Source organism: Lissotriton helveticus, chromosome 3_1 (assembly GCF_964261635.1).
Source record: "Lissotriton helveticus chromosome 3_1, aLisHel1.1, whole genome shotgun sequence".
Taxonomy (NCBI): Eukaryota; Metazoa; Chordata; class Amphibia; order Caudata; family Salamandridae; genus Lissotriton; species Lissotriton helveticus.
Genome location: NC_136061.1, coordinates 2,019,342,327 through 2,019,368,993, shown reverse-complemented (window position 1 = coordinate 2,019,368,993; position 26,667 = coordinate 2,019,342,327). Strand labels below are relative to the sequence as shown.

Sequence of the window (26,667 nt, the reverse complement as noted above, 5' to 3'; positions counted from 1 at the left end):
GCAGATCTCGTGGATGCTGGAGGGCTGATCTTCGGTGCAGGGGCTGCTCGGGGATGGGGCTTCTCAGTCCCCAAAGCACTTGGTCGAGTTTACCTCGGGAGTCGTGCTGGAAGCGAAGTGCAGGTTCGTTCAAGATGGCCGGTCCCACGTGTCTCGTCGCACCCACGGGTCTCAGCTTTGCTGTAGATGTGAGTTGAGGTCGGAGAGGTCTGGGAATCCGGGTCTCGTCGGTCTCTGAAGTCTGGATCCTCGAGGGAAGACGACAAAGTGAAGCCGCTGGATGCTTGATGGTGCCTGCAGTTGCAGGGTGGACACTCCTTGTCCACAAGGGAGATTCTTCAGTCTTCTGTGGAGCAGAACGTCGAAGGCCAGAGTTTCTTCTTGTTGAATAGTTCAGGATAATCTAATTTGGAATGGGACCAGCTCCTACCTTTATTCTCCTAAAGGTGGCTGCACTACTGACTAGGTCCCTCCCCTGGGTGGGACCAGGAAGGGGGGTGGCTACACCCCCTATCCTTTGTCCGGTTTCCCGCCAGAGCTGGGGCAGGGATGCCCCAGCAACTGGTTTGAACCGGTGTATGCACAGGACACATTGTGTGCCCCGGGCATGTCTCATTCCTTTCAGGCCTATCCTACCCAATACACAAAATCCTGTCTGGGGTAGTGCTAGCACCTCCCAAGGCAGGAAACCTTTTGTCCAAGCCTCCCTCGCTGGAAGGACTCCCAGCAGCAGGAGGTCAGACTTGTGTCTGTGGTGGTGGCATCCATTTTGTGATGCCAAGGCTCGAGTTAACTTTAACCGGGGTTCTCAGTTACATACATGTCGTGTCCCTCTAGAAGGGTGGAATGCTACCCCCGTCGCCAGAATTGGAGAGGGGGTAGTATTCCAAATCGTATGACACCTTACTCGACATGTTTTGATAATGTTATACCAGAGTTAGCATTTAACCGCGAGGATTATAATGCACTTAAGAGTATATGGTATAGCGTTATCATGGAACAGCTAAAAGGACTTGGTTCCGCAAGCTGCAAATGGGCTCAGCTCATGCCAGACCACCATCTCGCATAAATCCAAGCACTCTGCCTTCAGGATTGATAAGGCCTTCCATAGGAGTGACTGATAGGAATATATGTGTCCATTTTAGGTTTAGATATAGGTATACTATATCTATAGCAAAGGGTGATTACACCACCTTGCCCCAGCTGTCTTGCAGCCAGTTGTGTCAGTTATGGATGGCCATCCAGGGGTGGCATAATGCATACTGCAGCCCCTGGTAGGCCCTGGGTACACCTATGCCCTGGATACCTAAGGTACATTGTACAGGGACTGATAAGGTGACTCAGTATCCAATTAGATATGTACCTAGGGTACATGGAGTCCATTTTAACAGAGAGAGCAGGAAGCCTGGGGTCCTGAATAGCAGGATCTCAGGCCAACTAAGTCAAAAACCAGCAAAACACTAGGCAAAAAGTTGGGGGTAACCATAGTCAGATATCCACCTTCCTTCATTGGGTTCTAACAACAACGCTAAACATATTTAACTTGTCAAGGATTGATGTGCGACTGTCAATAGCACCATTACCCCCTGTGTATATATTGTCACATACTCGCAAAACACTACTACCTTGACAGGGCTGATGGGAAGCTCTGTCCCCCCTGGCAAGGGGAACCCGTACACTTAGAGGATTTCACCCATTTGATCCTGTAGGACATATTGGTCTGAGTCCACTCCAGAGATCCTCCACCTTTCTGAGGTGCTGCTTTGGTATGTATTCTAAAGGTGAGGGATGTGCGGTGAGCAGTATCTGTCAGAGAACGTTACCTTCAGTAACGCTCTTTCTGGTAGATAATCTAACTGCAGATTCCTCACTGCTCATCCAAATTACCGTTCTGTGGAGTGGTCTCCTTTTGTCATCAAAAAAGGTTCCAAATTTGAGATCTACACACTGGTACCTCATATTGTTTTGTGCTCTTCATCCAAGGCAGTGGAAGGAGTCATACAAGAAACTAACATCGGTGCTCCTGGTGGCACCTATATGCTGCTCTGCTGTATCACTTTTGGGGCAAAACAAGCTCAGCACAGAGTTGCACAATGCATCCTAGTGGTGCATGAGAACACTGCTAGAAAAACCTCCGGATCCAGGCTGACCCCTCGAGAATTTTCTGAAGGTGAAGAATCTGCGGTTAGAGTATCTATCAGAGAGAGTGTTACAGAAGGTAAGTAACTTATTCCTTGCTGCCATATCATGGTGGGCAGTCATTAATACTTGCTTGTGAATAAACACATCGAGTCTAATGCCATTTTACCCTTTTTCCCTCCCAGTATTTTGTAAGCTCAGTGCAGTTTTTGTGCAGGTGAGCGGCTTATTTTAAGGGTGTGTAGGTGTTTGACCCATAATGTGTGTGACTCTCAAACATTGAGAGTGAATTGACAACTCTGAATTTGAGTCTTCATAATGGGGTTAGAAGTGTGGTACATAGTATTCGTTTTGTATGCATTTCATGCGCAATATCAAGCTAATTTCAACCTCTCACAACTAATTACTCAAGGTATTTCATTTCATTGATGTAAAGCATTTAAAATAAAGATTTTTCTGTTTCATATAGAACGAGGTGATTGGCCGAGAGATCGGAAGTTTGACTATGTAGGCAACAGCAATCAGCCTTGGGGAGAAAGACACCAGTATGAGCAGAACCGTTTTAAAGACCGTCACTATGAAGACCGTCGCCCCCATGGTGACCCCCGGCGAAATTCTGAGAATTACAGACAAAATAATACTTCCCGGAAAAGACCATATGAACAATACAACAATGAAAGAGACCATAGAGGACACAGAGAATACTATGACAGGTAATTATCTAATCACCATGTTAGAAGTGATGGCACTGCCAAGAAGTGCTTATTTATGATGGGTGCTTCTACTTGCAGATTCCTCATCTTTTGAATCCTCCCAAGAAATTCCGGATCCAGAAAAGCTTCATCTGAAAGAGACACGTTAGTATTAGATTCCTTACCTTAGAATATCCCCAGGCGTCAGACTGGATCCGGAAATTTTTGCGTAGCAGTACCCTTGCGCGTCGGTAGGCGTCGTCTGCGGCTCCGCGTCCGTCGTCTGCGTCGTGGGCGCCGTGATGACGTCGTCGGAGTACTTAGACGCCACCTCCGCGTGCTGACGTCAGTTCTTCTTTTTTCCGCGCCAGCAAGCGTAGATCTGGAAAAAGCAGTAACCCTAGTCATTTTTTACTAACCTTTTTGATCCTTTTGGATTGCTTTGCGAAGTCTCTCGACTCCGAACGGTGCCGTAGGGATGCCCGGATTCAAGCACTGTGACGATTGCGACCGTCTGATGTCGGTCATGGATCCTCACCGCGTCTGTTTGTCCTGTTTGGGCGTCGACCACGACGACAAGGCCTGCTCCGACTGCCGGGCCCTCTCCTCGAAAGCCAGGCGGGAGCGGTCCCGTAGGGGCCTCGAGCTCCGGCAGTCGGTCCCGCGCCGTGAGAGGTCCCGATCCCATAGGAGGTCGATGGACAGGTCGCAGGCTCGGAGCCACCACAGCTCCGAGAGTAGGCCGCACTCCTCCGGGTCGAAGTCATCGTCCGGTAAGAGGCACAAGAAGTCCAAGCGGCGTCATCGCTCCTCGGACTCCCCCCGTCGCTCGCACGATGCGGCCGGGGGTTCGGGTGACACCACCCACGCGGCTCCGTCGGAGTCGCGGGCGCCGCGTGCAGCTCCACACCCTCCGGTCCCTGGGCTGAACGCGTCGCCGGAGGAGATCGAGCGCTTCCTCATGGCCATGAGGAAACTCTCTCCTCCGACGGGCTCCGCGGCGCCTCCGGGCCCAGCGGACCCGTCTGGGGGCCCTAGCGGGTCGGCGGCTCCGGCCCCGCCGCCGCCGCCGCCTTCGGGCCCGGCGCCGCAGGTCCCCTCTATCCCGACGCCGCCGGCGCCTTCGGGCCCGGCGCCGAGGGGTCCAGTTGTTCCGACGCCGCCGGCGCCTTCGGGCCCGGCGCCGCGGGACGCCGCTGGTCCTCCTTCGGGATCTGGTTCGTCGCCGGTGGATCTGACGACCTCCCCGGCGTCGGACCCTCAGGTGTCGCCTCCGGCGCCGTCCTCGGGCGGCCCCGGTCCTACCTCCATTCCTGTTCAGCCGTTGGGACGGCCCCGCTGGGCGCCGCTCCAGACGTCGTTTGGTGAATTTCACTTTTATGAACAGGCCCCATTGGTTGAGAACCCTGAATTTCAGGAGATGGGTGAGGAAGAGGACTGGGAGGGGTCTGAGGACCCGCTGACCAGGGAGTGTCAGTCTCATGAGGACTGGACAGGAGACCTTGGGGAGGCCAGTGGCCTGGACACCTCTCCAGACACTGGGTTTGTCTCTCCTCCTACCGTGGCTTCGGAGGAGGGGGCAACATATAGTGTGGTGCTGATGAGGGCTGCCAAGGCCTTGGGCCTTGAGCTCCCCGTCGCGGCCGTGAGGACTAACCTCCTCACTGAGGTCCTTAAACCGCAGTCAAGCTCGGCCGAGCCTCTGCTGCCCTTTAATGAGGCCTTGACCGACATTCTTCTGGGCACTTGGTCCAAGCCCGCTACGGGTTCGCCCGTAGATAGGAACGTAGCCAGACGCCACCGCCCAGCCCCGGGCGACCCATGTTTCCTGTCCTCCCACCCTACCCCCGAGAGCCTGGTCATCCAGGCCTCCAATTCCCAGACCGCATTCCCATCGGCCCCGCCGGACCGGGAATCCAAGAGGTATGACCAGTATGGGAAGAGGATCTTCTCATCCCTTAGTCTAGGCCTGCGGTCTTCCAACACCGTCTGCCTCTTGGGACGTTACACCCACTCTGTGTGGGATAAGGTCGCGGAAGTGCTGTCCGTTGGAGGTACGGGCCAAACTCGGCCAAGCCCTTCTGGAGGGCCGGGATGCAGCCAAGTATTCCATCATGTGTGGGCTGGATACCACTGACTCGTTGGGTAGAGCGATGGCAACGACGGTGGCGGTCAGACGCCACGCCTGGCTGAGGTCCGCCAACTTCTCGGCAGATGTCCAGAGCACGCTCATGGACATGCCGTTCGATGACCGTTGCCTCTTCGGCGACAAGGCAGACCATGCGCTTGAGCGCTTTAAGGACTCCAGGGCTACGGCCAAGTCCTTGGGCCTCTCGGGCCAGCGCCAGCAATCGGCTGCCTTTCACTCCTTTCGTGGCCACGGAAGGGGTGCGCCCACACGCGCCACCAGCCACGCACCACAAGGCAATACCCAACTTGTGGCGGCCGTGGGAACCGCCGTCCGGGCTGTCGGGGGCAGCGGCGAGGTCAGTCCACACCTTCCCCCGCAGCATCTGCCTCAAAACCCTCCTAGTCAGTGCTTTCAGGCCCATGTGACGCCAGTGGGGGGCAGGGTTCGCCATCACCACCTCCACTGGCGCACTGTCACATCGGACAGGTGGGTGCTGCAAATCGTCCGAAGGGGCTACTCCCTCCCCTTCGAGGCGACTCCTCCAGCCATGCCACCGCAGAACCACCGTGTATCGGGGGATCATTTGCGACTTCTGCAGGAGGAAGTTACGGCCCTCTTGGCCAAGGGGGCCATCGAGCGCGTTCCTGTGCCAGAAGTAGGGTGTGGTTGCTACTCCCACTACTTTCTGGTACCCAAGAAGGGCAAAGGGGGCCTACGCCCTATCTTGGACCTAAGGAACGTCAACGGCTTCCTCCGGAAGGAGAAGTTCAAGATGCTGATACTGGCTCAGGTTCTGGCTGCCCTGGACCCAGGAGACTGGATGGTAGCGTTGGACTTGCAGGACGCTTACTTTCATATCCCCGTCCTGCCTGCCCACCGGCGCTACCTGCGGTTCATGGTGGGCCACGAGCATTTTCAATTTACCGTGCTCCCCTTCGGCCTTACCAGCGCCCCGCGGGTATTCACAAAGGTGATGGCGGTGGTCACAGCTCATCTGCGCAGGCTAGGGGTTTCAGTCTTCCCCTACCTAGACGACTGGTTGTTGAAGGCGGGCTCGCCCCAGACAGTCGTCAGCCACCTCCAGACGACGGCAGACCTCCTGCACCAGCTTGGGTTCTCCATCAATGTGCCAGAGTCACACCTGTGCCCCTCTCAGAAGCTCCTCTTCATCGGAGCGGTTCTGGGCGCGGATTCGGGTTTATCCGCCCGAACAGCGGGTCCGGGATATTCAGGCTCTGATTCCCATCTTTCAGCCGTTATCCCGGGTTTCGGTCAGGTTGACGCTGCGGCTTCTGGGGCTGATGGCCTCCTGCATCCTACTGGTGCATCACGCCAGGTGGCGGATGCGGGCTCTGCAGTGGGACCTGAAGTTTCAGTGGGCCCAGCATCAGGGCAACCTATCCGACCACGTCCTGATCTCGGAGGGCACTGCGAGACAGCTGCAGTGGTGGCTTACGGACCGCGATTGTGTCAGCGGCAGATCCCTCTCCCTTCCCCAACCGGAGCACGTAGTTGTGACGGACGCGTCCCTCCAGGGCTGGGGAGGCCACATGGGAGAGGCGGAGATCAGAGGCCTCTGGTCTTCGGCGGAGGCCCGGCTCCACATCAACCTGTTGGAGCTCCGGGCGATTCGTCTGGCACTGAAGGCATTCCTCCCCTCTGTCCGGGGGAGTGTAGTGCAGGTATTCACGGACAACACCACCGCCATGTGGTACTGCAACAAAAAATGCGGGGTGGGGTCGTGGATCCTTTGTCAATAGGCTCTTCGCCTTTGGCAATGGCTGGAACGCCGGGGCGTGACCCTGGTGGCTCAACACCTGGCAGGTTCTCTGAACGCCAGGGCGGATGAGCTCAGCCGTCGGTGCATGATGGATCACGAATGGCGTCTGAACTCGGACGTGGCGCAAGGCCTCTTTCAGCGATGGGGAGAGCCTTGGTTAGATCTATTCGCCACCGAAGAGAACGCGCAATGTCATCAGTTCTGCGCGTTGGAATTTCCAAGGCGGCACTCGCTCGGAGACGCTTTTCGTCACGAGTGGAGTTGCGGTCTGTTGTACGCCTTTCCGCCTATACCACTTCTGCCCAGAGTGCTGAAGAAGATCAAGCGCGACCGGGCCCAAGTCATCCTTGTGGCTCCGGACTGGGCTCGAAGGTACTGGTATCCAGAGCTACTCAGTCTGTCAGTCGATCCCCCGGTTCGTCTGCCTCTTCAGGAGGACCTTCTGTCGCAGCAGCAGGGGACGTTCCACCACCCGAACCTGTCCAGTCTCCACCTCCATGCTTGGAGATTGAGCGGCGACAGTTGAGGCCATTTGACTTGCCTCCTGAAGTTTGTAACATCATTCTGGCAGCCAGGCGTCCCTCCACAAAGTCGGTATACGCCTGCAGGTGGACCAGATTTGTGGCATGGTGCACAGCAAAGGCTGTGGATCCCCTCAATGCCCCTCTTTCTGAAGTCCTTCTGTTCCTTCTTTCTCTTGCCCAGCAGGGCTCTGCTCTGGGCACTATCAAGGGCTACCTTTCTGCCCTTTCAGCCTTTCTCAGGCTGCCTGATCAACCTTCTTTGTTCAAGTCCCCTATTGTTAATAGATTTGTTAAGGGCCTCACACACACGTTTCCTCCTGTTCCGTTTGTGATGCCTCAGTGGGACTTGAACCTGGTTCTTACTTTTCTGATGTGCGCTCCCTTTGAGCCACTTCACAACTGTCCTCTCCGCCTTCTGACTCTGAAGACTGCTTTCTTGGTTGCCATCACCTCTGCCAGGAGAGTGAGTGAGCTCCAGGCCCTTTCTTGTACTCCACCTTTCCTTTCTGTCCATCCGGACAAAGTGGTGCTGCGTACCAAGCCTTCTTTCCTGCCCAAGGTTGTCACGGCCTTCCACATCGGGCAGTCTATCACCTTGCCAACCTTCTTCCCGCCACCGTATCCCTCTAAAGAGGAAGAGCGGCTCCATCGTCTGGACCCAAAACGTGTGCTCTCATTCTACTTGGATCGCACACGCCAGTTCCGGGTGGATGACCAACTCTTTGTTGGTTACGTGGGCGCGAAGAAGGGGAAAGCGGTGCACAAGAGGACCATCTCCCGGTGAATCATCCTGTGGATCCAGGCATGCTACTCCTTGGCTAGAAAGGAGCCTCCTGCTGGATTGCGGGCTCATTCTACCCGAGCCACGGCGACTACCAATGCCCTGGGCAGGGGAGTGCCCTTACAAGACATCTGTCAGGCGGCTACGTGGGCGTCGCTGCACACGTTTGCAAGACACTACTGCCTGGACAGTCAAGTCCGGAGGGATGGCTTCTTTGGCCGTTCCGTCCTCCGGGACTTTCTGGTGTGATTTTGGTTCGCAGACCCACCACCGGGGTTGGTATTGCTGGGGTATCTATTCTAAGGTAAGGAATCTAATACTAACGTGTCTCTTTCAGATGCACAAGTTACTACTTGTGTAACGATATATCTGTAAGAGACATTAGTTAGTATTAGATTCCTTACCGACCCCACCCATCCTCCCCGTTCTGCAAACCAATATCTAGGGTTAGGGTTGTCCCCTTTCAGGGCCCTAGTTTCAATGGCACCAGTGTTGGTTTTTAACATGGCTCTGCGTTTCTGGCGCGGAAAAGCTGTGTCTAAGAACTGACGTCAGCACGCAGAGGCGGCGTCTAAGTACTCCGACGACGTCATTACGGCGACCACGACGCCGACGACGGACGCGGCGCCGCAGACGACGCCTACCGGCGCGCAAGGGTACTGCTACGCAAAAATTTCCGGATCCACTCTGACGCCTGGGGATATTCTAAGGTAAGGAATCTAATACTAACTAATGTCTCTTACAGATATATCGTTACACAAGTAGTAACTTGTGCTACAGCTCTTGTGATTCAAAAGGTGGTACTATCAGCAGTCACTGTGACTCGGACCCACAACAGACATATGACAGGTCTGTTGTGGGTTGCCACCCCTGTGCTCTGACTTCAGTACTTTTGGAGTTCCACTCCCCTGAACAATTATTGATTTCAAACAAATTATTTGGTAGTGTAGCATGGGTATTTGATAGACACATCTAGCCGCAGATTGCTTTCATTCGAATCCTCCCCAAACACGAGACTGGATGCAGAATTTTTTCCCCATCGCACGTCTCTGTTTTGACGTCATCCACCGGATATGACATCAACGGAGTCCATATAACCCCCCTCTTCGACGTCCGTTCCTTCTTTTCTCACTTGTAATGAGGATCTGGAGTGGTTAGGGCAGTGGTTCCCTAACTTTTTTGACCCTCGGCTGCCTTGACCTATTGGCCATAAGCTGCGACTCCCCATTGTGAGAAGTTAGCCTGATATGCAGTGCTCACTGTTCTAGTGATCACTATGTATCAGTCCAAACGACCCTTATTAATGATTGGTTGTAAGTCAACCTGATAGACCAGCTATCCTAGTAGCATGGACACGTGCAGTCTTTAGGCTAAACTATAGAGGGCGTGTTAAGCCAGCTGTTTTACCACCACATTTACCCTTTGAACACCAAGTGAAAGGACACCACACAAGTTGTTATGAAAATAAAAGTATATTTATTTATAACAGTACTACCCTGAACTCTTTATGAGTCAGGGAGTTAGGCACAATACAAAACTCTTAAAGAAATACTGAAAGTCGCACAATTTACACAAATGCCCGAGGGGCACGGAAAACCATATACTACAAAAGTGGAATGCGAATTACTAGCAGGTAAGTAACTATTCTCAGAGGCTTTGGGATCGCTAGGACTAGACTACTGAACCTTTAGATTACGAGCAGGAGGCCTAGGGAGATCGGGTGCAGAGTGTGCACTCTCACGCGGGATGCGGAACAAAGTCTATGGAGGCTAGTAAATACAAAGTTACAGTTATCGGATGAATCCGACTAGATAGGCTGAAAACGAAAAAGGATCTGGACCCTTAGATAGTTAAGCTATGCTGGAGCACCGAAATGCTCAGGTTACCTAGCCCAGGGGCTGCGGCTGCATAGGTCTGAAAAGACGTCGGGAATCCTCGTTGCAGTCTATGGAGCCTGAAAGAAGAAGTTGCTGGCAGGCGACCAGTGATGAAGTTCGGTGTGATCCAAGCCTGGATCGATGAAGATGGATACCTGTAAGCAGAGGGGACCAAGTCCTGAATCACTAGCCAGTGATTAGGTGGGCACCAGGATGGCACCGGGCGAAGTCACCTCGACCAGGTGAGTGGGCGACGCTGGGCTCTGCAGTCTCTCGGACCAGAAGGCGTTGTCGGCGACCAGGATGGAGGTGCGAGCTGTCCCACGAAGGTGTCTGCTGTCGACGTCGCTGGACCCAGGATTGGGGCAACAACTCTTGGCAAATGCAAGCCCACGCGTTGGACTCAAAATGGCGTCTGGAGTGGACCAGGAGGGTCCAGGGTGCTCCTCTGTTGGAGGGGAGCAAGAGCCAGTCTGGAGCAACCAGACCAACGGTGTTGTTGTCGTGGTTCGTCGTCAGGAGGGCCACTAGCCAACGGGCAAGTGACCTGGACAACGCGGTGAGCAGCAAAGAGCAGAAGGGCCCCACGCAGATCTCGTGGATGCTGGAGGGCTGGACTTCGGTGCTGGAGCTGCTCAGGGTTGGGGCTTCTCAAACCCCAAAGCACTCACTCGAGGATCCCTCGGCGGTCGTGCTGGGCAAGCGTCGTGCAGTCTTGAAGATGGCCGGTCCCTCGAGGTCTCGTCACACCCACGAATCTCAGCTGGGCTGATGATGCAGGTAGAGGTCAGAGGTGCCAGGGAAGCCGGTTCTCGTCGAGCTGGGCAGTCTTGATCCGGAGGAGAGACTTACAGCAGACCGCGATGCTTGGATGGTGCCTGCGGGTGCAGGATGGCTACTCCTTAGCCACAAGGGAGTCTTCAGAAGTAGTTCAAGAGTCCTTTCGTGGAAAGTAGTCAAGATTCAGAATTATCTAATTTGGAAGGGGGCCTGCTCCTACCTTTATTCTCAAAAAGGGGGCTGGCACGCGACTGGGTCCTGCCCATGGGTGGGACCAGGAAGGGGGGGGTTACACCCCTCTCCCCTGCCGGACTTTCCCCAGCTCAGGGGCTGGTGTGCCCCTGGAACTGGTTCAAACCGGCCTATGCACAGTGAGCACCGGGGTGCCACTTGCAGTCACCTTCCTCTATAGCCCTGCCTACCTGGGATACACATAACCCTGTCTGGGATGGTGCTAGCACCGCCCCTGACAGGAAACCCATTGTCCAAGCCTCCCGCGCTGCAAGGACTCCCAGCAGCAGGAGGGCAGACTTGTGTCTTGGTGGCAGCATCCATTTTGTGGAGCTGAGGCTATGTTCAACTTTAACCGGGGTTACAGGCTACCAACATGTCTTCTCCCTCTAGAGGGGTGGAATGCTACCCCCGTCGCCAGAACTGGCGAGGGGGTAGTATTCCAAAGCGTATGACACCTTACACGACATGTTTAGATAATGTCAGACCAAAGTTACCATAACCGCGAGGATTATAAGGCACTTAAGAGTATATGGTCTGATGCTATCATGGAAACGGCTAAGGGATAGATCCCGAAAGCCGCAGACAGGCTCAGCTCATGCCAGAGCACCATCTCACACGATTCCAAGCACTCTGCCTTCAGGATTGTTAAGGCCTGCCATAGGAGTGACTGATAGGAGATCTGTGTGCCCATTCTAGGTTTTAGATATAGTTATACTATATCTAAAGCAAGGGTTGATTACACCACCTTGCCCCAGCTGTCAAGCAGCCAGTTGTGTCAGTTTTGGATGGCCAGCCAGGGGTGGCATAATGAATGCTTCAGCCCCTGGTAGGCCCTCGGTACACCTGTGCCCTGGATACCTAAGGTATACTGTACAGGGACTAATAAGGTGACTCAGTATCCAATCAGATATATACCTAAGGTACAAGGAATCCATTTTAACAGAGAGAGCAGTGGTCCTGGGGTCCTGAATAGCAGGGCCCCAGGTCAACTAAGTCAGAAAACCAGCAAAACACCAGGCAAAAAGTTGGGGGCAACCATAGTCAGGGATCTACCTTCCTACATAACCCCCCCCCCCCCCAAACGAAAGGAGATAAGGCTATCCTTGACAGGTAAGCCTATATTGCCTAAGTGGCCATATAAGGAAGTACCAGCACTGGCATGGTTACCCCCTATCTCATGGTCCACTAAGCAATCCCTCACCCTAAGGGTGTCTGAGGGTCTCCACCATAGGGAATCTCTACCTGTGGTGTGTTTTGACAAAGTAAAAGGCTGGTGCTGAGATGGAGTACTGAAGTGAGGCTCCACTAATTTTGGGCTCAGCTTCCTCCAATCATTATCCACCATAGAGGCCTTTCTTTCCAAGACTGAGTTGTGTTGAGCTCTCAGGGTCAACCTCTGGCTACCTAAAGCTGGAGGTTGGGTCCCTCTGTTTGGCTTACTGGAGGGACAGGTCAGGTTTGGGGCCCTTAGGTCCCAGGTTTGGCTGGGCCCAACAGTGTCCATCTGGGGGAGGTCCCTAGCTAATTTTAAGGGGGATCCCTCATGAGTTTGTTTTATTTTCACTTGGCTAGGACTACTAGCTTCAGTGCCCTTAATCTGCTGATTGGGGAATTCTTTTGGACAGGGGGCCCTTTGGGGTCCACCACTGGCCTCCCTGGCCTCTACAGCCCTGGGCTGACTGAGGCAGGGTAGAGAGGGGCAGGTTACCTGCTCCAGACTGGGTCCCACCTTGGAAGGGTCCACTGACATCAGGGGTTCTGCCAGGCTAGGCCTGACTACCTCTGGGGCAGTTTCTTCACAAGGGGTCAGATCAGTTCCCTGAGGAGGCTGATCCTTTCCTAAAGTCTGGTGGGAGAGAGATTTCTCTTCCTCCTCAATGCTCTCTGTCTGAGTGGAGTGATCCATAGTTTCAGGCTTCACAACACTATTATCTGTCTGAGTTTGAGCTGTGGCCATCACAACTCTCCCAACCTTTTCAGGAGGGGACTCAGTTTGGGTATGGGCTGTTACCATCACAGCCTTGCCAACCTGTTCTGGGAAGGAATTTGTCTGAGATTGGGCTGTGACTGGCACAGCCCTCCTGACCTGCTCAGGGAGGACATCTTGGACTGGGGCTGTGGCTATCACTGCCCCACTAACCTTACCATGGAGGTTTACCATTTTGAAATGGGTTTCTTGCTCTACCTCAGCCCAGGCTGAGATCTCTAAATCATTCCCCAGTAGGCAATCTACAGGCAAGTTTGATGACACTGCCACTCTCTTGGGGCCAGTGACACCTCCCCAGCTGAGATTTACCACTGCCATGGGATGATCTCTCTGCACTCCATCAATATTGGTCACCTGGTATGTGGCTCCAGGTAAAGGTAGCCTTGAGGGGACTAGGCTCTCAGTCACCATGGTGATGCTAGCCCCTGTATATCTATAGGCCTCAACTTTTATACCATTGAGGAGGGGCTCCTGTCTGTACTTGCTCAAAGTGTTGGGAGAAGCAGTGAAGTTGGCAAACCCCATGCCATTTTCACAGACAAGAGTATCTAAGTCAGGGGACCTGGTTAGGCCAGAGTCCCCAGGAACTCCCAAAGTAAATGCACCCAAATTCTTGGGGGCACTCCCAACACCTGGGGGATTACTACTAGTAGTAACAGGAGGCTTGGAAGTGTTACTTGGGGGGTATGTTTTCCTTATTGTTGTTGGCCCTTGGGCAACTGCTGTCAGTTTTCAAGTGACCTACCTGTTTGCAGGTATAGCAATAAGGTTTCTTCTGGGCATTGGAAGGATTCTGGGACCCACCCCACTCAGAGGATTTTTGGGGCCCTGATGTGGTTTGATCTGTAGATTTATTCCCACCCTTCTCTTGAGGCTTGGTTGATTCCTTCTTCTGGTCACCACCTTGGTTCTTAGGCCTAATCCTGGTTCTGACCCATTTGTCTGCCCTCTTACCCAATTCTTGTGGAGAGGTCAGATCAGAGTCTACCAGGTGCTGGTGTAATAACTGGTTCTGACAATTATTTAAGACTTGCTCTCTCATTTTTTTGTTTGAATTTGTTTATTGGGTTTTTGGTTGCATTTACATAAACAATACTACAGTGATCAATCGAGGTAAACGAGCATTACAAAGATTAAAGTCATTGAGATTCAATTGGAGACTTGGATTCTGTTAGGCATTTCATAGTTCAGGGCCATTGTCTGTCTATCGTCCCTTTCTGTGTGCTTTGGTATCACGTATCACGTGGCATCCCATCTAAGCATCTGCACATCCCACGGGCGGGGTCGTCTCAAACAGGTTAGTCTGTTACCTGCGCTCGTGGGGGGGTGAACTCGTGTTGTGTCAGGCACCGTGGGGATGGCGTTATGGGCATCAGCTATGTGGGTGTGATTCGCAATAATATGTGGCATCGTGGTGTCTCTATACGTGAAGTCAATCCGTGAGTAATACATACGAGGTGCACTCTGTCTGAATCGATCTTGTCTCCTTACCCAGGAACTATGGGGGTGAACCGGTTAACTCGGGAGAGGGATGGAAGTGGGGGAAAAACTGGAGGGGGGTTTCTAGGTCACCGTGTCCAAACACAGAGTACATATTCTCAGGTCGTTGGGTATAAGCCTATAGCGAGCGTCGGTGCTTTGTGTCTGGGTGTCGGAGGGTCGCTGAGTGTGGTTGCTCACGACATGTATGTAGAATCCGTGATATGTTTATGTAAGCGTGGGAGTTGGTGTCGTCGGCAGTACCTGGGATTGCGAGGTTGTAGGTGACTCCCGAGGGCGTGTCGCCTGTGTGAAGGTATATAGTAGTTGCGCCCACTCCAGGGATATGGGATGTTTGCGATGTCCCCGTACCTCCTCCTCCCGGAGTATCTCTTCCTCCGCCTTACCCCATTTTTGTACCGCGCCGATCCATGCTGCCTCTGGTGGCCCCGCAGGGGTCCTCCAGTGCATGGCAATACTGCGTTTCGCCAGGAGGATTGCTAGTGATAGGAATCGGCAGTGCGTTTTCTCAGTTTTCCGTTTGCGGAAAATTCCGAGTGCGCATGCCTCCCATGTGTTCATGGTGGCAATGCCCGTGACCTCTTCCAGTGTTCGATGGATCATGTCCCAGTACTGGCGGAGAGTGGGGCAATCCCAAAACATGTGTCTGAAGTCAGCCCCCGGGGTTCAAAGTGGGTATCCGGGAAGAATCGTTGGAGGCGGCCCGGTGTGAGATAGGCCCTGTGTAGGACGTTGAATTGTATGTTACGGAACCTTGCGTTTCTGGATACTTTTTTGGGAAATTCCAGGGCTGACCTCCATTCCCCGCCATGGACCACTCTGCCGAAGTCTGTCTCCCACTTCTGGCGTAGAGACTGGAGGGATGGGAGGACTAGCGATCGTATCGCTCTGTAGAGCCATGTTACTAAGTGTCTCCCCACCCCCATGTGCATGATCGTGTGAATCACCGGATGTGTCACAGGTTCGCCGGCCTCTGAGTTCCAGTGTGTACCGCTGCTATCTAATAATTGCCTATGGAGCAAAAACTGTCCCGGGGGCAGGTCGTATCGGTCCATCATTTGCTTGAACGTCTGTAACTGTCCGTCTTCGAATAGAGATCCGATTTCCGTGACCGCCAGCTCTGTCCAGACCCGAAGCGTGCCCGGGGAATAATACGAATCCCTACGAGGGAAACCCACCAATGGCAACAGAGGCGAATATGGTGGCTGTGTTTTGGACATGCGGTGTATACGCATCATGCACGTTCGGGCAACGGACACCTGCAGTGGACGAGTCCGCAGGGGTTTAGTGCCTGGCAACAGAAGTCTGACAATCGCGGCCTGCGAGAGAGGACCAGTAGCCGTGATGGTTTCTCCTGTATGTCGTCCCGCCGTCCAGTAGGACAGCCACTGGAGCTGGGCCGCCAGAAAGTATGCCTCAAAGGCCGGCGCCCCCAGTCCTCCCTCCGTGGTAGGCAGGTAGAGTGTGGCGAGTGCCACCCGCTTTCGACCCCCTCCCCATATCAGGTCTATCAGAAGAGTGTTCAGTTCTCCGAAGAATGATCGAGGTGTGATCACTGGGAGATTCGCGAATCTATACAGCAGGCGGGGGACCATAATCATTTTTGCCAGTGCCACTCGGCCTATTGGCGCCAGCGGGAGTGTTTTCCAGAAGTTGACCGCTGATCGAAGACCAGCTAACGTCCTACGATTCCCTGTGTATAAGTCCTCCGGGGTGTGGTACAACCGCACTCCCAGGTATCGGGGGGCGTCGGCATTCCAGGCCAGCGATTGGGTACCCATTCGAATTTCGAAGGGGGCCATATGGGGGCTCAACGGGTATATGGACGATTTCTCCCAGTTGACCCTTAGGCCCGACACTGTCGCAAACTCCTCTAGTGTCCTCCAGATGCACGTCAGGTCGCTCGTGGCATCCCTAACATAAATCAGGAGGTCATCTGCGTACAGAGATACGCAGTGCCGCGTGTGCGCCAGGGGGATACCCCAGGCTTCACCCTCTCGTCTTAGGCGTATCGCCAAGGGTTCGACCGCCAGGGCAAACAAGAGGGGTGACAACAGGCACCCTTGTCTAGTCCCTCTGTCTACGGTGAATTCCGAGGAGATATAGGTGCCGATCCGGACCCTGGACTTGAGTTGTGTGTACAGGAGCTTGGTGTAAGCGATTAGGCGGGAGCCAAAGTTGTTCTTGGCGATGACTTTGAACAAATATGACCATAGGAGGGTGTCAAATGCCTTCTCGAGGTCTAGTATGAGGCAAGCTGCGTTTGGGAACTGGGCACGAGTTACGTCTTGGACATGGAAGAGCCTACGGAGATTTTGGGATGTGTTGCGGTTTGGCACAAATCCGTTTTGGTCGGGATGGACCAACTGGGGTACAACCTGGGCGTATCTTGTCACCAACAGTTTACCTAGGATTTTACAGTCTGAGTTAAGTAATGTGATCGGCCTCTAGGATGAGGGGAGCTGGGGGTCCCTATGTGGTTTTAGGAACGATACTATTAATGATTCTCTGAGGGAGCGTGGGAGGACTCCCGCCCCGAGTGCATCCTCGAACATAGTCGTCAGACGTGGGGCAAGGTAAGCTAAGAAGGTCTGGTAATACTCGAGGGGGAAGCCGTCCATGCCTGGGGCCTTGTTTCTGGCGAGCATCCCTATCGCTGCCTTGATCTCGGCCTGTGTTAATTTCCTGTCTAGGTCCTTCCGGAGCGCCGGCGAGACCTGGGGGATAGGCAACGGGAGTGGGAAGTTGGACGCCGCGAGGGTGTCGCCTTGGCAAGGGGTCTGGTATATGTGCGAGTAATATGTGTAAAAAACCTGCATGATCGCTATCTGGGATGTTTGGAGGTGGCCGGTCTGGTCTGTGATTTCCGTGATAGGTTTCAAGTCGGGGTCTTGTCGAGCTATCCATGCTAAGAGTGTGCCACCCCTGTTGTCCTCCCGGTGCACCGTACTGGCGTATTTTCTGAAGTTGTATTTACGCAGGTCCTGCAGTGTCTCCGCATATTTTGTCTTAGCTTCTGCTATTTGTAGCTGGGTCGCTTCGCCGCGGTCATCCGCTCGCAGCATGGTTGCCAGCTTCTGTTCAGTGTTGTGTAATGCGCATTCTAGCACCTGTCGTACCCCTAGTACTTGCTGGATGCAGTGTCCCCTCGCTACCGCTTTGTGTACATCCCACTCCAAGAGACTAGAGGACGCCCAGCCCGCATTGAGTCTGAAGTGTTCTTGCAGGTGTTCCCCGTGTTCATGTGTGAATGCCTGGTCTGTGAGGCACTCCCGAGGGAGCCTCCAGGTCGGTACTGGGGGGTGGGGCGGTTTCCATCGGAGGGTCAGGGCATGGGCGTCGTGATCTGATAGCACTCTGCCTAGGTAGTCTGTGTGTCTAGTTTTGGCGTGTATATCAGGTGAGCAGAGAAATCGGTCAAGTCTCACGCGAAGATCGTGTGGGATGGAGTGAAATGAGTATAGTTTCGTCGTGGGGTTCAACGCTCTCCACGTGTCCGTCAGTGCCCAGTGCGGACCCACGCATTGAAGAGTTCCGTCTGTCTGTATATCGGTGATCGTGGTGGTGGGGGACGGGACCGGTCGAGGGTCGTGTCTAAGACACTGTTATAATCCCCTCCCCGGAGCCAAGGGGTGTGGGTGTAATGTGCCAGCGTGTTTGTGAGGCGAGACCAAAAGACGTTCTGCTCTACATTGGGGGCGTAGATGCTGCCTATCAAGATAGACTGCCAATCCAGTTGTCCTTCCAGTAATACATAGCGTCCCTCCTTATCTACCGCCCTGGATTGTTCACGGAAGGGGACTCCTGGTCTTATCCAGATTAGTGTGCCCCTGGCAAATGCGGAGTGCCCCGTGGCACAGATCACGCCCCTCCATTTCCTCTGTAACTTGCCGATTTCCGCTGTCGTCAAGTGAGTCTCTTGTAAGAGAGCTATATGTGCCTGTTGTCGCTTTAGATAGGCATAGACTGCATATCGTTTGCTTGCCGTGTGCAACCCCCTGACGTTCAGTGTGATAAAGGTAAAGTCCGTGTTAGGGGGTCTCGTCATGTATGTGTGTCTGTCGTGTTGGTCGGCGCCCCCGTCAACTCTCGGCTACACCCAGGGTCACTCTCGCCCGCATCACCTCCTTCCATACTTGATTCCACCGTGACCAAATCACCATCTCCCGTGTAGGTATCAGGGTTAAAAGGGAAGGGGCTTAACATGGTAACAACATATGGGAAACAGTCCCAACTGAAGGGGCCCACTGCAAGGCACAATGAGCCCAAACTGTACATCTCGTACTGTCTCTAGTTCGTTTGGTTTGAGGGGGTGGTATGGCGGTGGGGCCCCGATCTCGGGTCAATGTCACCCGCCATAATGTGTCTCTGTGTGCGTGTATGCTACCACCCATACCTTAGGCGTGTCTTCTCGGCGTCCGCCATCGGCTGGATACTCCGTCATCGCAATCTTACCACTGGGCGTGTCAGTCGTCATCAGATGAGTGTATCCGCTGTCTGTGGGGTCACCAGTGGCGGGGAGGCGGAACCATCTCTGGAAGTGCGGACGTCACTCTGACCTTCATCTTCGGATGTAAAGATGTGGGGGCCTCGATCCACCTCCTGCTCGGCGTCCAGTTGCCCGACCTCTGCCGCTGCCTGAATGGCTTTCCGTCGGTCTGCTATGATTTGTTCCAAGTCCGGGACGCGTTTGACGCTGGGCGACGGTGGTCGGTTCATTTGTGTGAGAGTGACCTTTTTGGCACGGAGTCGCCGCAGTCTGCTGGACGCCGAGCTTGACGGTGTGTCCTCGCGGTCTGATCGAGGCTGACCGCGATGATCCAACCAGTGTCTCGCTTCCGCGGGGTCCGTGAAGAAGTGTGTGGCATCTTCATAGATGATCTTGAGGCGGGCCGGAAACAGGAGGGCATATGGTATCTTAAGTTGGCGTAAGGCTTGCTTTACTGTCAGGAATGTGGCGCGTTGGCGCTGTACTGCTTGAGAATAGTCCGGGAACACCATCACATTTTTGTCTTCCACTCTGAGGACCTTCGCTTGCCTGGCCGCCCGTAGGATCGTGTCCCTGTCCTGGTAGTGCAGAAGTTTCAGAAGGAACGGTCTGGGTGGGAGGCCAGCTCGAGGTCGTCCAGTCGGGACCCTGTGTGCCCTTTTCTACTGAGAAGAACGGCGTTAGGTCTTGGGCCCGGGTGAACGTTTTTATCCAAGCCTCGATATATCGAATAGGGTCTTCTTTCTCCACTCCCTCCGGCAGGTTGATCAGACGTATGTTGCTCCGGCGGGAGCGTCCCTCTAAATCGTCCGCCTTGTGTTCCAGGAAGTTGACCTTCTCCTGTAGGTCCTTGATGGCTTTTTGATTGAGCTGGACCTGAGGTTTTAGTTCATGGAGCGTGTGGCTCTCCTGCTTCACCTTATCTGCCAGCTTCCTATGGTCGTCGCGTAGTAGGGTGATGTCCGAGGCCAGTTCCCCGAATTTGGTTTCCATGGAGACTCATGAGTGTTCGATGGCCGCCAGGACTTTGTCTAGCTTCGTGGACATGTCCGATTCCTGCAGAGGACCCCCGACCCTTGATCCATGTGAGGGGCCCGGGGAGGGTGATCTTCTCTGTGCTGGCGCCGGTGTCACGGGCACTGCCCGCTGTGTTCGTCCCATGGGTGGTGTGGGTGACCTATCGGTCCGATCCGGCCTGTCTGAAGTGATTCGATCCCGTTTGTGGCGGCGCTGAGCAGATCGGGCTTCCGAGGTCCCCTCCGTCTATTGTATCTCTTCCAGGCGGGTCCCCTGACGCCCGGTCGCGGGGGCCCGTGGTGCGCCCTTGATATGGGAGGCGGGAGTCTCTCCGTGTGGTCGCACCCCGTCCTGTCTGTTCCTCTGCCGTGTCGCCAGGGTGGTCGGGGCACTCCCTCACCGCCGCCCGCCACTCCCGGTCTCTCCTCTAAGTGCAGACACAGCTGGCCGGTGCTCCCCAGAGGGCCCTGGGTCGGGGGCTCGGATTGGGAGTCAGAGCTCACCTCAGGGGCGCCCGTGTTGTTATTCCCTGGCGCCTTCCGTCGCGTGGTGCCTAGTTGGCGCTCTATGACGTTGGCTTTTGGGCGCCAGACTCAAGGGACCCTCGCTGGTCGCTAGAGCCGTTCCGCACCTCTCCCTCGCGGACTCAATCCGAGGGCGCCATCTTGGATTGGGAAGGTCCCAGGGCCATCTGCAGGCGGCCTCTCCGGTTTCCAGCACGGAACGGCCGGGTCCTCACCGGCCTCCGCGTTCTCCTGTTGCGATGGGTCCCTAGGGGTCGCCCCCGTCCAAGTCTCCCGTGACGGTGGGGCCCCGCGCCGTCTTCTGTCCGCCAGGTCTCCTCGGCGGGTCCGGGTATCACAGCTTCTCCCCTGATACCGCCGTGCCCGGCATGCGGCAGCGCTCTACATGTGCCGTGGATGGCCGGTGAGGCGTGTGGTGCGCTCCGGGTCCCGGCAGTGAGAAGGACCGCGCTGGTCACCCGGGACCTTCCCTGTTTGGAAGTGCACTAAAGATTTACTATTCTTGATATCCCAAACAGCGAAACGACTCGCGGATGCCCTGCTGGACAAAATCTCAACCATAGAGGCTACAATGAAGAGTGCTGTTAATAAAAACAACAAAACCGCCTTCACCACTAAACTGGCCGACATCAACCAGGAAATGGCGGATCATCACGAATATCTGTAGAAAAAGAAAACGGATAAGCTACAGAAAGACATTTCCAAATTTGATAAAGAGAAGGTTTATCCTTATCTCAAAGATGACTTCAAGAGTAAAAAGACCAACTACTCTTCAGATGACAACTCGGATGGGAAAAACAGACGAGGATCCACTAGTAGTGACTCCAGTGGAGGCCAAGCCCCCAGAAATAACCGGATCCAACATCAACCGAATTGGCAGCAAGGATACCAACAAGGACCGATGTTCCATGGTCCCCCTCACATGACACCCCCTTGGCAATATCCCTTCTTCCCACAGGGTCCACCGCAATTCTACCCTCTGAATCCGCCACCTTTTCAAGGCAGAGGTTGGGGCAGAGGAAGAGGGTGCAAGCGAGGAGGGCAGAAAGGAGTCCAGTGGTCCGACCAATCGACACCCCAGACCATGATGGAAACACGGAGCTTCACCACCAGAGGGAGAAGAGTCTAATTGTCAACCTCTCCACGAGAACCCTGACCCCCGCGGAAACTAGCGATTTGGAGAAAGGATTGGGATTTGTTCCCACACCCATCCCAGACAGTTTCCAGGAAATGATTGAAATAAAGAATCTTTTCAGGAAGGTACGTCTACGAGCCTTCTTCGATGGCAAACCCGAACCTCCCAAACAGGACTCCGGTCTCAAGAAACCGTCTTCTTTCACCCCGACAGATGGCATGGTCCCTCCAGAGGTCCTGACCTTTGAGCGAGCAATCCTTGCGAGTCTCAAACAGAAACCGCACATTAAACAATTTCACAATTTGACGAACGCTGAAAGACAAGCGTCGGTCACCTTGGGCAACGATGGCGCAATTGTGATTAAACAAGCAGATAAAAGGGGGAGCCACAGTCTTACAGGATCGCCACGACTACGACCTTGAATGTAGACGACAACACTCCAACACTACCCATTATAGGCCCCTCACTGCGGACCCGACCAAACACTTGGCCACCTCCATCATGAGCCTAGTGATTGAGGGGGAGACCAATGAGTGGATTACAAGGAAGGAAGCTGATTTTCTCATAACTCCGGATCCAATTACACCATATTTCTACACACTTCCCAAAATCCACAAAGGCATTACCCCCGTTCCCGGAAGACCGATTGTCTCCGGAATCGGATCTCTACTGGAACCTCTGTCACAGTTTTGTGACGTCTTTCTACAACCTGTAGTAAAGAAAATTCCCTCCTACCTCCAAGACACCAGAGATGTCCTTCGCTTGATCAATGATATGGACGGTAGCACAGACGTGGACTTCTTATTGACCTTAGACGTGGAAGCCTTGTACACGAACATCCCTCAACAGGCAACCTTAGAGGCAGTGGAATCCACTCTGAGATTGGAAGAATGGACATCCCCCACCCCGATCTCCTTCATCATGGAATTAGCCAATATAGCTTTGACTGAAAAAATTTTCAAATATGAATCACAGCTGTACCACCAGATCCGTGGAACATCTATGGGTTCTACCTTCGCGCCGAGCGTGGCCTGTATATACATGTCCACTTTCGAGAATTATTATATCTACTCTCCTGAACGTAACCCATTCCTCGAGAATCTAACCCTTTGGCGTCGTTACATAGACGATATCCTGATCTTTTGGAAAGGAGATCGGACGAGCTGCAATGCCTTCTGTACCTGGATCAATCAGCAGGATCCCTTTCTGAAATTTACAGGGACTATCGCTGAGGACTCAATACCTTTCCTTGACCTGACAATCATGTTAGGCCCCACAGGAATTACCACCACCCTTTACAAGAAAGAGACTGATAGAAACAGCCTCCTGCTCTATAACAGCCACCACACCAAGGCATTGAGGGACAACTTACCGTTTGGGCAATTTCTCAGACTCCGTAGAAATTGCACCGTTACCTCTGATTACCAACGTGAAGCACACATCCTACAACATAAACTTCTGGAGAGGGGCTACCCGACAAGATTACTGAAACAATCCATGAAGAGAGCCCTCAATAACAACAGAGAATCGCTCCTTGAAACCCACGAAAAGGAAAAAGAAGATATCATTACCTGTGTAACATCTTTCACGAAAAATTCCTCTTTCATTAAGAAAACAGTGAACACGCACTGGGGCATTTTGAACTCTGTGACTTTGGACATCCCCCGCCCTCGGTTCGCCTTCAGAAGAACAACCAGTCTGAAGGACCAATTAGTCCACACTCGACCTAAGAAGACAAGCAATCGTCCACAGAATACCCTTTGGGATTTACCCCCTGTCACGGGACATTACCGTTGTGGCAGTTGTGTGGTCTGTCCTCAAACCATACAAACTAAAACGGTCCAGCTCTCAGACACTTTCAAGTGGCATTTGAATAGACACACCAACTGCAATAGCAGTAATTGCATCTACATGCTGACCTGTCCCTGCGGACTGAAGTATATTGGAATGACGACTCGCACGGTGAAGGTACGCATCATGGAACATAACAGTAATATCCGATGCAAGAAAACACATACCCGCCTATATGAACACTGCAAACAACATGACCATGCAGCTGAAGACATCAAATGGGTGGTTCTAGAATGGCATCCTTCATCAAACCAACAGGCCTTATATAGAATTGAACAAAGATGGGTGCACCGTTTACATTTAGATACTGAGGGACTAAATGATTCCGTCCCCTGGAATATGCTATCTAGATAGATCGCCATCAGGGAGACACGTTTCCCCATGTCAACGTTCACCACTCCTCTCTCATTGGCAGCTACGCGATATGAACTCTGTCCACTGTCAATAGATGCCAACCTGTCGATAGCATACTATCATTGACGGGTTGCCACACTACAGCCTTGATGTACCAATAGAGGGACCTACCAATCTGTCCATCACCAACATACAGTTTGTGTACTATTATCACACAACATTGCTCGACCCTCCTTGACCCATGAGCCACTTGAATCGTGACTGCAACTCCACTCCATTGATTATTGACTGATGTCCAATCGCGACATGACAGCCACGCTGTGCCAGGGGTCCCCAACAACAGCTGTGCCTCACACAAGCTCACCCGGAGCAGTTCCCTGTTCCATTCCAAGATGGCGCGTTATTCCGGCCACTCTGCAATCTAGACAGCGCCACCGACACCAACCCACCATAGGTGCCCAACAACCAATCCCAGCATAGACTCCATAACCATGTTGTGCTCCCTTACACTTTGATGATCTGCCCCCCGTCACTATTGATCTAATAATTAAACATTACGCACTCTTTCTCTCCTGCTCAATTTGACCAACACGAGGGAGCCAACTACTCAGTTCACCACAAAATTCCTTTGTGTCAGGCTTCCGCCACACTTGCCTCCTTAACCCTAATACCCTTCTCCAACACTTCTCAAAGATGGCGTGCGCTTTTGACACTAAGACGCACAGACGTCATCTTGTTGCACCAGTTTTGCCGTGTTGTTGGGTATTGTTGCCCAGCAACCCCAAGCAAGACACGCCTCCGTATTAGGCTCTCAGCCCGGCCATTTAACAACGTTTGTCACCATCAAACACCTACGGCTGCTCTACGTGCTAAACCACGTCGGAGCGTGGGACTAGGTGGGGAGGCCACTTCGCTGCGCTAATGAGGTAAGGGGGTCGTGACTGTGGGATTTTTTGCCACGTGGTCAGTCGGGCTGATTGAACCCTCGTGCGAAGCCTATTTTCGTTGAGCTGACTCTCAGGGGCTCCAGGGTTCTGCCCTCTCCCAGGTCGACTGCGGGATTGGGTGACCGTTGACACCCCCGGGTCCCCGACCGCCGTAGTGTTCCTCGTGGCGTGTGTGTGTGGTGGGGGGGGCGATACGGGGCCATGCCCATATGCGCGCGCGCCCTGACCCCCGCCACCCTCCCGTCACCTCGGTTTGGCGGAATTGTGTGTTGACCGGGAGGGTGTGTGTGGGATTGGTGGGTAGTGTCGCACGCGGAGCCTCCCATACCGCGTGGACCGCTGCTGTCTCACGGGGAAGCACTGTGGTGGTTGTGGAGACCCACTGGGTGCTAGCTGGGTCCCCACCCAGGCTACGACCTACCTTGGGTGGTAAGAACTCACTGGTGTCATCGGGTGTTTGGCGAGACTACGGTGGATTTGGCAGATGTGGTCCATTTGATATTCCGGATTGTCCAAACCATGTGGCCCAATCTAACATTCCACCCCTATAATCCAATTACCTTCTGTACCGACTGGACCCTCCTTGTCTACCTTTTCAGACAATTGTCACACAACGCAGGTCCCACGAGAACAGCCTTGGGGCACTAATGCCCACCATTGAGGGTAAGTCTATTAGAACTTGGTATTCTTCCCTAACCCCCCCCCTTTTTTGTAAGCACGCCGTCTGGCGTTAGATCCCACCAATTAACTACCTACGTACACAACCACTTGGTTGAGACACTATGTGTCTGTTGTAACTTTAACACGCAGTGATGTTATGTTATACCCTTAGTCGTTAATTATACTTCCTCCTCTCTCTTTACTTTATACACCTGTATATAATCAATGACTCCTAACAATGGATAAGTCGACGGAGATTGATCACCAGCTCATGTTTATCTTTCTCCCCACAGGGTAGACCTACGACTCAGGAACTCTTCCTGCTGGAGTCGGCAACCACACAGTTTGTATTCTCCACACTCCTCTAGCCCATTCTGGGCTTATCACTAAGTTTATGAGCACACCCTAGGTCCTGAAGAATTTCCGATAGGGCATGAAACATGTTGACCTGTTCACAGATGAGGGTTGAACGGGACCAATCCCCATAAACTGTTTTTGTCCCAGTACCCCTCTTGTTTTAATAAGGTGGTTAACTACATGAATAAATTGAATGGAGTAGACTATACCAACCTTTTTTATCCACACATTTCCCTCACGCTCACTACTTCTCACTCTGGGGCCCTCACACCCACTCAATCAACGGCCAGGAACAAAAGATCTCCACAAAAGTGTAGCACTGCGTGCTACCCGTCAGGCATTGCAGCGCCGGCTTGACGTTGGAGCAGGAAGCCGATGATGACACGAGACGACTAGCTGGCGATATGACAACAGCCATTAAGCCAGCCTGTTGTGTGAGGCATCCCTAGTTCCGAAAAGGGATACCCTTTCCTGTTTCACTTTGGTATACCCACACCCGTATTTCCCTTGGAGAGAGGAAGAAAGATTACTTCACTACACTAATACCATCCCCCTGGGGAACCGTGTGCATCTTTTTGTTATAAAGGTCCTGGGCGCCGCCATTTTGAGGGAGGTTCGGCCGAGGTTGTCTGGGGCCAGTGCGGGCACGCCTCGGACCCACCGTCAACCAGTGTATTCTTCAGGACTTGGTAATTGTTAGCATCCTCAACTCTAGTAGTGAGGAGCTTATCTCTACCTTTGCCTTCAAAGGAGAGCCACAGTATAGCTGCCCACTTACTCTGGGGGATGCACTGGACAGTGCAGGCCCTCTCCAAAGCAGCCATCCATTTGTGGATGTCATCCCCTTGTTTAAAGGGGGGCACTATCTTACTCAGGTGTTTAGTGTGTGAACTCCTTTCTTTATCTCT

At 53.4% G+C, this 26,667-nt stretch overlaps 1 protein-coding gene across 2 annotated transcripts in view; it reads left to right on the top strand.

Annotated features, from left to right (window-relative positions):
• Positions 1-26,667, top strand: part of CHD2 (chromodomain helicase DNA binding protein 2) — a 2,197,496-nt gene that overhangs the window by 2,140,949 nt on the left and 29,880 nt on the right. For both annotated transcript variants that reach the window (XM_078683153.1, XM_078683151.1), the window contains one exon: positions 2,609-2,852. In XM_078683153.1, coding sequence (XP_078539279.1) covers positions 2,609-2,852 — 244 coding nt within the window. The remainder of the gene's footprint in view (positions 1-2,608; positions 2,853-26,667) is intronic.